This window comes from Chamaea fasciata, unplaced genomic scaffold, assembly GCF_029207755.1.
Source record: "Chamaea fasciata isolate MVZ Bird 193981 ecotype frontalis unplaced genomic scaffold, bChaFas1.0.hap1 SCAF_13, whole genome shotgun sequence".
NCBI lineage: Eukaryota > Metazoa > Chordata > Aves > Passeriformes > Sylviidae > Chamaea > Chamaea fasciata.
In genome coordinates this window covers 16168142-16181972 of record NW_027094098.1, presented here as the reverse complement: position 1 = coordinate 16181972, position 13831 = coordinate 16168142, and the positions used below count along the sequence as shown (strand labels likewise).

The following is a 13831-nucleotide window of genomic DNA, read 5'->3' as shown; positions in this document are numbered from 1 at the left end:
CCACTGTGGAGCATCACTGGCTATTGAACATTAAGCAGATACTGGCTTCTGTTAAAGGTTAATAGTGAGATAACAGATGATTTAAGGCAAAACCCTGACCCTATTAAAATTAATGGCAAAATTAATTGACTGCACTGGAGACAGGACTTCAGCCAAAGGCTTCTTTATGACTTGAAGATTAGGAAGGAGAGGCAGTATGTCTGGAGACATGGTCTGCCCCCATAAAGCTGGTGGGAACTCTGCCACTGCCCTCCAAGGGATCACTGCAGGTTTATTGTGTCTGTGTGAGCCAGACTGTGGTGTTGTGGCAGGAGCCCACTGGCTGGTGTGAGCAGAGACTGGGGAAACACGAGTTTTTGGAGCCAGAGCTGACCCGCTGGGCATTGCAGGAGGTGTCAGTGAGTCCAGAGGGGAGGGCACTGCACTGCTCCTACCCCACTGTGTGCCCCTCCTGGCAAAGGAGCTGGTGGAGAGGCACACAGTGGGGTGGGATGTGGCAGTGGGTTGGGGCAGTGCTTCCCTTCCTGAGATCTTCACTCATGGGAGAGTGGAGCATTTCCAATCCTCATCCTGAGGATTTCAGTTTCACCCTGAGCACCTCCCACCATGGGACACTGAGTGATGGCACCTACGCTGGTCAGGGGAGATGTGGGGATTGCAGACAGGCTCCCCAGAATGTGCATCATGGTGTTTTTGAAGATCTGTGCAGATTGTTTAAAAAGCTCCCACAGCAATGCTGCTATAGCCCCAAACTTCTGTCTGTTGTTTTCCTGCTTATTCCTTAAAGTTCTGAGTGACTCCAAGTGCTGGAACATGATGAAGCTTTGCTCTCCCAACAGACGCACCAGGAAACTCTGAGGTCATTTAAACCATTATAACTTTTTCCCTCTTCCCCCCAGCTGCATGCAGGCCCCTTCCTTCCAGAAGGACAGGCAAAGGCTTTTATTTTCCTGAGATGTGCCTGGTTAGGGCAGCTCCTTATTGCCAGACGTTCTTGCATGTGATTTCACATTTTGATCAGGCTGTGCACGTTCAGGGGCCAGACATGAGCTGGCTGGTTGTACCAAAGTCAATGAAGCAGTGCTGATCTGAGGCAGCTGAGGAGCTGATCCTAAATGCCCTCAGAACCAAAGGAAAAACCCACCTAAATGCCAATGAAAATCTGAAGTGTAGGGATTTCAGTATTAAGCTTTGAAATCTCTTACAGGCCTTGTGAGTTACAGAAGAGAGGTTTGGATAAAAAAAACCCAAAACCTTTACAAGAAGTTACTGGTGGTGCTGGTTAAACGCAACTCAGGTAGGGATTTGGACATGAAATCCTTTAAAGATCCAGGCTGGTGCTCTAAGCTTGTGCTGCTGCCTCTGAGGCACTGCCAAAAGCAGGATGGAAGCCTTTTGGGATGCCCTCATGGCACAGGCTTTGTGAAGTCAGTGTGCAAAGGGACAGCGTTGCCTTCTGGGAGAGGGAATTTTGCTCTTTGGCTTTTTGTTATCTGTATTATTTTCTTCAGTGCTCTGCCTGAGCCACTGTGGTGTGCCTGTTTCAGGAATAAATGAGGCAGTTTTTATAATCTATGTACTAATGAGGTATCACAGTCCAATTTCTCACTTTCCAAAGTGCAGGTTTTAGGCTATGTGCTGCCCATTTATGTAGTGAAAATGGTTCCCCTTTCTCTCTCATCACTGGATGCATCAGTACAGGTGGTTTTTTTCCTGCCTATAAAATATCTTTTTGGAGCTATTCATCTGCCAGTGAAATTCAATTTCACGTGGTTACCCTGCCAGGAGCTCATGGAAATAACGTGCACAGCTCAGTGCATCTGGGACCAAATCCCTGGTGTCACACTGGGATGTTTCCAGGAGCACCCAGCTCTGAACAAAAAGGTTTATCTTGGGAGGAAGGAAAGAGGAGAGGTTTGCCCCTTCCAAAAGACTTCTCATGGAATTCAGGGTATTAAAGGTGTGAAGCTGGATGTGGCTGGGGGTGGTTTTAAAGCTTCTGATGAATATTTCAGTGGCTGCAGGACCCTGGTCTCAGCCACCCTGTCCGTGGGGAGGTTGCACTTGTTCAGTGGTGCAGTGTGTGTGCACACATTGTGTGTGCTGAGCCCAAAGCGTGGCACATCCCCAGGGAAGAGCAGCTGGGACGCAGGCACAGAGCTCTGAGCCTCTCACTGGCAAACACAGCTCCCAGCTTTGTCTCAATTATGTGCAGCTTACGTGTAATCCTCGCTTCTTTGGCCAGAGAGTTTTTAGGGTTTGGCTTTTGTTTTTTGGCTTTCTCTAGACCTTAAAACAAACAAACAAAAAAAGGCTTAAAAATAGAAGTCAGTGACAGATAGGCCAAGTGACTTCTTTGTAACTTGGCCAGTTGTGGGAGGGAGAAATCTGACCTGGAGGGAATACAACACATTGGGGTTCGCTCCTGACCCAGACCCTTCATGATTCTTCATTCCTGAGCTTCCCTTCAGGAGATGTGTTATTCTGACAGCTTTTTTTTTGGCTTAAGGATTTTGGGTTTTTTTGAGATTTCCTGTTTACACCCTGTCTAATTACTCTTTTCTTTTTCTGATTTTTTCCCTAACGGGATGACACACATGGATGTCTAAAAATATTGCATGTAACAACCAGCTTTGCATAGGGAGGATGTTTCTGTCCAAGAGAAATAGCATAAATATCCTGCATGTGCTTTTTTCTCAAATAAACATTCAGGCTCAGGATATTGTAGGGAATTGGTCTAAGTAGCCAAGAAGTAGGGTTTTTTTCTCTGCCTTGCTGGTTTTCTTTTTAAAGGCTGGATGCTCTGGAAAATCTACTTTGATGATTTCAGGTGGAAAATTTGTTACATTTTTTGTGACAAAAAAGGGAGGACAAAATGTTTTTTCCTCTCAGCTAATGAAACCTTTATGATAATGCTAATTTTCTATGCAGAGTTACAATCTCACCATATGCTTTAATTGCCACACATGGATATTCTGAGACTTGTTTGGTTGTTTCCCTTCATTATCTGCCTTTTTACTGAAGATTTGGGTGAATCAGATTCTTGCTGACAGCCTGTAAATTAGGAGAGCTGCAGTATTTTGATATAACCATATTTCTGCAGTGGAAAGTGTTTCCTTTTAGTCCTCTCAGTTTTTGAGGTTTTGCTGCTTACTTGTGTACAGAGAACACAAGTGTCTTTGGGATGCTGGATTTTTATTGTTTCCCAGTCTCTCAGTATGGTTTTGCCAAAAAAAGGGCTGTGTAATGTCTCTCTCCTAATTTCCTATTGGGAATGAGATGAGACACGGAGATGGTTCATGAATTTTAGGCTGCTACTTCTTTTACTGGATGATAGCTTAAATACTAGCAGGCTTTTAAAAATAACTGCTAACACGACCAATTTGGGGGCATGTTGCAAAAATTGCTCATTTGTACAGACAATGCCAAATCAATGAGAATAAGCTGAAAACAGATGTGTGTGTGTATAAATATCTCAGGACTGTTCACACCAGCCCTTGACTGAGCCAGACAGCTGTGCTCATCTCGTGATGGATTGGTCCAACACAGAGAAAATCAATTATATTGTTCAGATTAGCAAGGAGTCCTGAATTAAAGATGAAAGAAAATGTATCAATGAGGGCTCCAGGGCTTTGGGTCTTTGGGGAGCCTGGTGCCCTGGGAGCTGGGACACAGCACAAGTCCCTTCCCACAGCCTGAGGAAACAGACCTGCAAGCGGATGTGCTGTGGGGGATAAATCAAATAAATCACACCAGTGGCATTGGGGGAGTCAAAAAGGAGTCGTTTGCTGCTCTGGCTCCAGGAGCTCAGAGTCTCCAGTTGCTGAGCTGGAGGCACCTTTTGCTGGCCAAAATCCGTTGATGAAAGTGATGGAAGCCTCTTCATGAAGCTCTCCAGCTTTTCTCCAGGCAAGAGGATGGGACAAGATGATTGGTACCTGTGACAGTGCTGGAGCATTGCTGTGCCACAGTCATGTCATAGCTGGGATGTGCAGGGCTGGTGGAAGGGGATTGACACCCCAGAGCTTGTCAGGAGAGCTTGCAGCTGCAATAGCTTCCAAAGCTTTTGGTTCTACCAAAAGAACTCTACAGAAGTACAGAAAAGGCCTGTGAAATGTGTGTCTTGCCTTGTGCATCAGAGCCCTGCCTGCACAGGGAGGGCAGCTGGATGTGAGGAGAGCGCTGTCTCCTGGAGATGACCTCTCCGGTGGGCGACATTCCTGATGTAGGATGGGCTTGTGCTTCCTTGGATCGTAATTCAGAGTGATTTTCTTCTGATTGCAAGAAGGGGGTGAGCCAAGTGAAGTGCTCTCTGCCCCATCAGCAGTGGGGTGGGGATACTTGGAGTGAGCTCCTGCACAGCTGCAGGAAGCGGGGTGCTGCTGCCTGAAGATTTGGGTGTGCCGAAGGAGGAGAAGGGCTCAAGACTCTCTGGGTTAACAGTGCTTTGTTTAGGGATTGCAGCCTACAGGAGCCAAGCTGATGGTCACACCAGCAGATCTGTGTTCCTTGAGCAGGCTGTGGTGCCACACAGTGAGTACCCCTGTGTCTCATGTGGGTGGAGAAGGTGTTTTAGCAGGAATGGAGCCCTCAGGTGTCCAGGAATGGGCTGGGGGGGAGCAGAGGGGTGCAAGCAGCTCTTCCCAGAGCTACAGCCAAAGGCATTCCATTGCTGTCCTGGAGCTTTGTCCATGGGATGAATTGTTCCTGGAGTGACACAAGCCTGGGGCCACAGAGCTCTGGGGATGCAGGTAGATGCAGGTTTGTCATAGCAAAGGCATTTCACAGTGCTTTGTCACTGTCATCTTCTGCAACTTCTTGCCTGAGCTTTCCAGCCCTCTGGGAAGTGGATGTGTGATTTCTGAGGGAAGATTCCTGGTGTCTTCAGGTTTTAAATGTTGTCTGTATCTATACTTGTAAATGAGACTTCTAAGCTGTTTCCTTATGTTGTCTCATCAACAAAATCAGGGATAATTATATCTTGCCTATCTTCAGGGGTGTCATGAGGTTTATTTACTTTCAGGTGCTTTGCAGTTACCTTGGATAGCTGAATTGAAGCACGGATGATGCTTGGTATTTCTTTTATGTTTTAATCCTTCCAGATACCTTTGTTTCTCCTCAGCACGAGGCTTTGTGGATGTGTTTGCTATAACAGAAACCTTTTTTACTTAACAACAGACAGTGGAGGCAATTAAAACACTCAGAAGTGACTGATGCGATTTCACTGGGTGAAAGCTAAAGCAGCTCACAATTAAATAGTGGCAACCCCTGGTGCTATCTCAGAGCAACAGATGGGGAATGATTTAAAAACACTATTGGATCTGACACCTCGCAACGGGGGCAGATTGGTAACAGTGTGTCAGAGCCAGAAAAGTGCTCCACCTTGAAGGGTGCACTGATGAAATGATTAATTGATGGTAACGCGCCACTTAGTTATGAGCCTGCCATGGCAGCCCTTCAGCTCTGGGGAACAAATGGACCTGGGACTGGATCATAATGGATTTAAGGGCTCTGGCCGCTGTGTTTGGGCAGCAGATAAATCTCAAGGGAGCGTGCTGCAGGCTGGACTTGGGGTGGTGCAGCTTTGCTTCCAGAGCCCGAGGGATGAATGGCTGGAGGTGGCACCTTGCCGGGAGTGCAGGGCACGGGGGATGATGCTCTGCAGGGTGCACAGTGCAGGGTGCAGGGGATGATGCTGTGCAGGGTGCAGGGCACGGGGGCTGAAGCTGTGCAGGCTGCAGCACCTGCAGGGGATGCAGCGGGGAGATCACTGCTCTCCCCAGGGTGGAGCAGCCTGGTGCTCTGGACTGCTGCGTGCACCGTGTGTCCACTCCTCATTTGGTACTGATGCACAAACTCACGTTCGTAGCAGTGAGACAGAGGGAAAGGAAGGGATTTCTTTCCTCCAGACTCGCTCTGCAGACGGTCCTTGTAGCAATATTGCTGCTTTGGTGATGCTCAGCAGTGCCAAAAGTTGCCGGTGCTGCACAGACGCTGCAGCCCAGTTCTCCCGGACACCACAGGGAGTTGTGCCTGCAGACGCTCATCTCTGACCTGCTCGCAGAGCTCCTCAGGAGGGCACTCCCTCTCGGCTTTTGGTCAAAAGGAGCTCAATTAGTTGGAACAATGAGGCTTTGTTGGTTTGGGTGCTTGGGGCAGAAGGGCTGGCTGGTGACAGAGGCGGCTGTGTCTCGGCAGCCCTCGCTGTGCGGAGCTGGGAGGTCTCTGCCGTTGTACTGGAATCACGTATAAATGGTGTTTATTTTTAAGTCTCTGTAAGGCCTGGGTGTGCAGCGTGCACAGGGGCAGGAGGTGATGAGAGGTGCTGATGGCACTGCTGCTCAGCCCTGTCCTTGTCCCTGTCCCTGTCCCTGCCGAGCCAGAGGGATGTGAAAGGAGAAACCACTGCGTGTTACTGTTTAATCCCTCTGGGAGCCCCTGTCTAAGCAAACCACCCCCGGCCTCTGCTCTCAGCTCACAATTTATAGTCGGCTGGGAGCTTGTGCTGTCAGGAAAATGAGTTACTTCGAGGCTGGGAGAACAGATATGAAAGCCAGGTTTCCTTCACCAGCTCTCACCCGGAGAGGGCTGCAAAGCTGGTTCTCACTGAAGCTGCTGAAAGGCCCAGAATTAGAACAGATATTAAATAATGTAAAAGCTTTCATTGAAATGTATTAGATTTCAAAGGGCAGATATTAAAAGGGCATAATGGGCAGCTATTTCTGAATTGCTCGCCTGCTAAAGAGAGGAAGAGACTTAGTTTGCAGGAGATAAATGTGACATGAAAGAGGTGGTTCAGATATAGCATCAGGGGTTGCAAAGCTCATCCCGTTCTTGGTCATGCAGTTCAAGCACCTTCTTGGTGTGTGCAGTTCCTATGTAAGAATCCCATGGAGGTGATGACTTTCAGGAGCTGCCCAAGTGAAAATGTTAATGTGCTGGTAGAGCCTCCATTTCTTCTAGACACAGGTCAATGGACCAGATCTGGGCTGACCCATCTGCAGGGAGGGTTGGGTGGATTTGGGTTTCCTGGGTCCCTGGTCATCCACTCCTCACCAGAGCAAAAGCCTGTGGCTGTGGCACTGGCCAGGCTGGTTCATCCTCACATTGAATTCTCACAGCATTTATGGGTTTCTTATCTGATCCTGAATGCTGCTAAGTACCCTTAATTCCAGCTTGAAGTTGACAGGAACTGAGAATGCTGAGGCAGCTCTCCAGATGGAGTCCTTGAAGAAGGACTCTCCGCTCGGGTACAGAGTCAATTCCCTTATCCATCAAAATCAGACACTTGGCTTCTCACTGCCCTTGTCCCCAAGCCTCACGTGCTCTGGTGCAAGCCAGGAATGCTGCCCTTCCTGACAGGGCTGTGTTGCTGTCTTTGCAGATGACCGAGGGCCGGCACTGCCAGGTGCATCTCCTCGATGACAGGAACTTGGAGCTGCTGGTTCAGGTACAGATTTTGCTCTTTGGGGACTGGCAGCCAGTGCCAGATTTCTCTGCTTGTTTTCTTCTGGGGGCTGAAGTGAGGGTTGTTAAGTTATACCTCTTAACTAGAAAACCTCACAGGAGTGGAATAAGCATGCTGAGGCAGTATGTGCTTCTCCTGACACCTGGATTAGCTGAAGGATTTCCCCCTGCATCGTGGGCAAAACATCTACCATCAGTTTTCGCTTTCACCAAAATTCATACAGGATATCAAACACACCACTTGTGGTGGTGTTTTTTAGTCATTTAGATGGGAAGAAAACTCTGTGGTTTTGAGGATGTTTTATTCCCGTAACAGAACTCAAAGCACGAGATCCTCCACTACACAGTATTTCCTTAATTGAAAAATCCTTCCTGCTCTAAGTGCAGGAAAGGCTGGGATGCTGCCTTTTCCCCCAGAAAGAGGAAAGCAGCACTCAGGCTGTGCCCTTCAGCTTAATGTCATGGATTAAGCACAGAATTGCCTCTCCATGCCCCACACATCCCACACAGCTCCACTGAGACACCCTGAGTCTGATATGCCACTTCTGTATTCAGTTGTACTACAGGGTTTGAGCATGGCCATGTGTACTCAAATGCCAGTATTTGCACAGGAAACTTTGATTTTTTTTATTAAAAGCCTGGACTGAAATTAATAAAAGTGTTTTTATTCTTTCAATAGCCCAAACTTTTGTCTCGGGAGTTACTGGATCTGGTGGCCTCGCACTTCAACCTGAAAGAAAAGGAGTATTTTGGGATAACATTTATCGATGATACGTGAGTGTGTTTATTCAGCTTTAACAGCTGTGTCATTATTGCAATGTAAAACCTTATCTCTGCTATCGTGGCAGCTCGGCATGATGGAAAAATTACTTTCTTTCAAAGAAGAAAGTTTCCTACCTTGTGCTTGTGCTGCTTGGCTGGGGAAGGAGGAAGGCACAAAAATAGAAAATATTTGGAAAATATCTTCTGGGCACAAACCAGAGAATCCTTGTAAAATATTTTCCTGATGATTTCAAATTTCATATTTGACTCAGTGAAAACACTGATTCAGTGATCATTTCCCATGTGAACACCCTCAGCTTTCCTCCTCTGCACTTTTAGTAACAACAAAAAAGGTTTTGCGTTTATTTCCAAAATGAATTGCTCCTACTGCTTTGCACCTGAGTCTCAAATGTACTATTGAGCCTTTTAACCCCAAATTTCCCAAGCAGAGTGAGCTGTGAGGTTAGTCCTGCCCAGGAACCACTTTCCTCTGGCTGAGCCTGGGTGTGATGCTCTGCCCAGGCTCTGGAGAGCTGTGGGAGATCTGTTCCATGGCATTAACCCAGAGTCAGCTGGGTTCATTGCAATCTCTCCTGGTGCTTGGGCTCACCTCTCAGCAGGGCACTGAAATGCTTCCCCACATCTGCTGGCTGCAGGGCCAGTGTCTCCAGAGGAGTTACCTTCCGCTCCCCCAGAAAAGCTGGAGCAGAGGTGCTTAGGGCAGTGGGGACATGGAGTTGTGCACTAATACAGCCCCTAAACAAGTCTCTTGTCTGCTGGGAATAACATTTATTCCTGTTGCTCTCCACTGCCAATTTTTATGCTGTTCTGGATGGAAGCCTTCACCTACAAATCCCATCAGAGCAGTGTTTGGGGCCACCCTGCTGAGGCACATCCCAGCTGCAGGTGCAGGACTGGCCCTGGGGACACACTGGAGTTCATGGAGCTGCTGGGAGCTGCTCCCTCTGGGGCCCTGACCCCAGCACTGTGTTATTTTTTACCAGCCATTCCCATCTTGGGCTGTCCCTGGAATATTTTTGCCACTTCTTCGTCCTTTTTACTTGCTGGAAAATACTTTCCCCCAGCTCTTCTGTAAATCCCTTGAGGATGCTGTTTGCACTTGGCTTATTCTTTCCCCCCCAGAAGAGCTGCCATGAAATTCTTCTGGATGTTTTTGGTTGCTGGCACTGAGTCACGGTGAGGTTTAAAGTGCTGCCAGGGGATTATCTAAAAGCTGTTGGTTTCCCCAGAAACTCCAGTGGGATTCCAGGGCCTGCCTTGGTGTATGCACAGGGCTGGGTGCTTGGAGGGAGTGCGTGGCCTCTGGAGGGCACCCATGGCTCAGCCTTGCAGGGATAAGAGTTAGGTTAAAAAAAAACAACAAAGTAATTTGATGAGATATTTGCCTGCCTTGGAGCTGAGTCTTGAACTTTTTGAAGTTGGAGTAAAGAGGGGCACTGAAAAGAACCGATTTCTGTATTTCCCCCCCAGTTTTTAACCTTCTCCCCAACCTGTTTCCATAGAGGTCAGAGTGTCTGGCTGCAGCTGGATCACCGTGTCCTGGACCATGACTTGCCCAAGAAACCAGGGCCAGCCACTTTGTACTTTGCCGTCAGGTGAGTAATTGTTTCCACCAAGGAAACATTACCCCTTGGGTTTATTTATCACCAGGGGGCTTTGTTTAAAGGAACTGATTACAGATTTGATAAAGGAAATAAATGTCAAAGCAATGTGTTATTTTTAGAAGGGGATTAGGCCCTGGCTAAGTGCTGCTCTCTTTTGTATTTAACTATGAAATAAAGTAAGTTGGAATGTGCTACTTTTTAAAGTGTTACTAGAACATTATTCCTAGGGTGGGTTGTTTGGGTTTTTTTTGTTGTTGGGGGGGGGGGTTTGGGTTTGTTTTGTTTTGTTGGGTTGTTTTTGGTTTTTGTTGGGGTTTTTTAATTTGTTTTGGTTTGTTTTTTAAAACCTCATATTTTAAATATCTTCTTTGCCTGACTTTGAGTGTGCTAAATTGCCATGCAATACAATTTATTCAAACAATTTTACTTACTTTTTTTCCTTCTATTTACTTAAGGGTTGTCTGTACTTTAAAGGGATTGCTGGTGGCTCTTTTGCTCGCAGCTTAACCAGTGCCCAGGAAAGAATAAAATCCCTGGCAAAATGATGATTTTGGCCAATGTAACTGCATTACTTTAGGGCTGTTGCTGGCAAAGCTCTGCTGGTTAAAAGCCTGAAAAAAACCCCACGTCCTACGAAACAGAGCTGTGCTGGCAGAAAAGATCAAGCATCATATTCTCAATATTGTTGGAGTTTCTGTTTTCCTTGCAGTCTGGGAGGGAACGTGAGAGCAGACTGACCTCATTTGCTTTTCAGATCTGGGTAAATTTATGCCTTGTGTGCTTAATTATTTGTAGCACTTCCAAGGCAGAGCCTCTTGTGTAGCTGGGTCTGTTGGCACCAGTGCCTCCCCATGTGCCCCCTTGATCAGCAAGGGAATGGGACAAACAAGTGGCACTTTGTTCTGGCTGAATACACGCTGATGTGTGATGGTGTCCAGAGCTCCTCTTCCACACTTAGCAGAAAGAAAAAGCTCCATTTATAAAGGGATGATGGGCTCTTCACTGTATTTACAGTGTTTGATCAGGATCTGGGAGGCCAAAGCCCATGAGGGTAACTTGAGCATTCTTTTGGTTGGGATTTATGCTGTTCGCTCATGGTGCTCATTTTGGTCCTCACTGTTGGAAGATGGACCCCAACGGGACAGGGCATGCAGAGATTTGGGCCAGAGTCAATGTGTGAGGAGTGGGCTTGGAAAGATGAACTTTTAGGAGGGAATTTTAAGCCTGACTACTCTGGGGTCATGAGATCCAAAACAGGTAACCAAGGAGGTGGGCAGTGAGATGCAGAGCAGGGGGAGGAAGATACAGAAATAATTAGCACTGGCGAAACCGCCTGATCCATAGAAAATAGATATTCCAGCAGAAAAGCCACTTCAAAACCTGCAGTTTCCAGTTGCATTGCTGCAACTGGAAATGGAGGAATCTGGAATCTCCAGATTCCTGGTTTTTCTTCATCACTTATCTGTGAACTTTTGCTGTTCAATAAGGAAACATGTGATAATCCTCTGAGATTTTAATTATTGCCAGCTGGCATAAACTCAGTCTAGTTACAGAGGTTTTTGGATGGTGCACTCAGCTGAAGGGCTCTATGATGCAGAGTGAGGACTTTCAGAAGTGTCATTTTAGTCTCAAGAATGCTGACAGCATCATAAGTAGAAGCAGAATGTGTGCACTTTATGATGTTCCCAAATGTGCCTGCCGTGCCCTGAACATCCTTATCTCTGTGGTCCAGTGTTCCCCATCTGTACTGGAGGGATAAGAAAGTGCAGCTTGTACCATGGAGGAAATAGAGCACAGAGACACAGCTGGGATTAGGGGCAGTGCCCCCCTGTGCCCTCACCCTAAATCCATAGATCCTACAGCTTCCTGCTTTGTACCAGGAGTCACTGGCAGATGCCTCTGGTTCAGTTCAGGGCCAGAACTGTCCTGCTTCTGAGGAACACACCTAACACTGGTTGAAAGAAACTGGACGTGCAAATGAGGTCGTTAGCTGAGGAAAATCATGTTTTGGTGCAGTGAAGGCTTTAACAGGCTGAGGAAAGTCCACTCTCTGAAGGGCTGGTCTGGCAGCCGGTTGGGAAAGGATGAAGAGTGTGGGTCCTGCCCTCTGCTCTGCATTTCTGAAGAGAAACACTCAAGGGTATTTAAAATAAAGTTTAGCAAAGCTGTTGGGAAAAAAAGATATCAGATGAGATCAAGAGAGGGTGGAAATACCTGTGGCTCGTAGAGTTCATGGGGAAAGGTGAGTCATGGAAATGTATAATAGCTTTTCAAAGGTCTGGGGCAGGCTGCTGGGCTGCCCCTTGGACAGGCTGCATGCCTGTGAAATGGGTAAATCATCTGCAGAGGCATTCTGGACAGTGCTTTAAAACTAATTTGATGGAACACGCTGTAGGAATGTGAAATATTAAAGCAATTACTATTTAATATATCACTTTCCTGAAGTCACAGCATAAACACTGCAAACATTCCTAACACATGTGGCAGGTCCCAGCTTTACTGCTCCCTACCACGAGCTCTGTGCTGCTGCTAGGGACTTGTTCAAATGGCAAATCATCCATGCCAGGATGATCATCAGGGGATGGAGCTTGAGGCTGTCAGGAGCCTCAAGAGCAGCATGGGGCTGTGGGAGAGATTGGTCTGGTTCTGGTTGCCCTGTGTGGGTCATCCGGCCCTCCAGCTATCAAGGACAGGACTTTGGGAGGCCCTGGGGTGATCTGCAGTGCTGGGGCAGTGGTGGGCCAGGTCTTTGCTTGGCTGTGGAAAAGTTATGTGTTCTGCCTGGCATTTAGTGGGAGCATCTGGAGCTGGAGCAAAGTTAATGCCTCTTATTAATGTTTCTGCTCTCCTGGAAGGAAGGTGGTCCTGCAGGGACCTGCCAGCAACCCCTGTCCTGGCTTCCCCACCTGCAACATGTTTGGAGTTGCTTTTTCTGCTGCTGTGACTTTACCTGCAGAGGAGGGATGGGCTTCACTCCTGTAGCATTCCACAGGGTTTTCATCTCATTTGAAAAGTCATCAGATATGCAGGATGTATTGAACCAGGAGTCCCTGTTCCCTGTGTGCTGTCAGGCTGTGATTTCTGCTTGTTCCCTCCTAAAAGGCAGGAAATTAAGTGCAGTAGCTCATAGTTCCTCTGTGCTCTTTTATTGCTAGAGAACAAAACACTGAGGAAATAAAATGACTTGGGAGGAAGATTAAACCTATTCAAGAGAGTAACTCATGTTTTTGGTTCTTTTTTTTTTTTTTTTTTTTAATTTTCAGGTTCTACATTGAAAGCATTTCCTTTCTCAAGGACAAAACTACAGTAGAGCTGTTTTTTCTGAATGCCAAGTCCTGCGTACACCAGGTAAAACTTGGAGCTTCTTGTGCATCTCTCTCCTCTCTGCCACATACTCAGTCCGGAGAACTTGGTAGGAGCTGTGTCTGATTTCTAGAACTAATTGAAGTATTAAGATCTCAGCTTGCTCTCTCCTTGCCTGAATGCTGATGCTTCATGCAAATGGATAAAGCTGATGATGGTTTTCTAGTCCTGCTTTCACAGCCCTGCTGTGTGCTCAGTGCTCTGCAGTGAGTCTTAAATACTCAAAAGCTTTTAAATTACTTGAAATCTGGGTTGTAATTTCCCAGGTAGGCTCTGCTCAGTGGCATATCCTCGTACACTCTGCATAGCAAACACTCAAGGCAAACATCTCTTTGCTGACCTTGAATCAAACTCGTCTTAAGAAGAAAAGGCCTGTGAGGAAGGTCCTATGTTGTGGATTTGGTCCCTAATTCCTTTATTTCCTGCCTTTATTCAGTGAGATAGTAACAGTAAATAGTAATAGCAAATCCTATAAAGTATCAATCACAACCAGCTGTTGGAATACTTTCTGTATTTACTTTCTGGTTGAAAAACTTCCACTGCTTTCTTAAAATATTCAGATTGCTAAAATGCACGTTCTTAATCTGGATGACTACATCCTGATAATCAAAATC

General features: G+C 46.8%; 1 protein-coding gene across 3 annotated transcripts in view; it reads left to right on the top strand.

Moving 5' to 3' along the window:
* FRMD4B (FERM domain containing 4B) overlaps window positions 1–13831 on the top strand; it is a 98320-nt gene that overhangs the window by 25419 nt on the left and 59070 nt on the right. For 2 of the 3 annotated variants that reach the window (XM_066195288.1, XM_066195287.1), the window contains exons 2-5: window positions 7385–7450; window positions 8147–8241; window positions 9753–9845; window positions 13118–13202. In XM_066195288.1, the coding sequence (XP_066051385.1) occupies window positions 7385–7450; window positions 8147–8241; window positions 9753–9845; window positions 13118–13202 (339 nt within the window). Of the gene's footprint in view, window positions 1–7384; window positions 7451–8146; window positions 8242–9752; window positions 9846–13117; window positions 13203–13831 lie in introns of those variants that run through there. The other variant, XM_066195289.1, reaches the window with a different exon arrangement.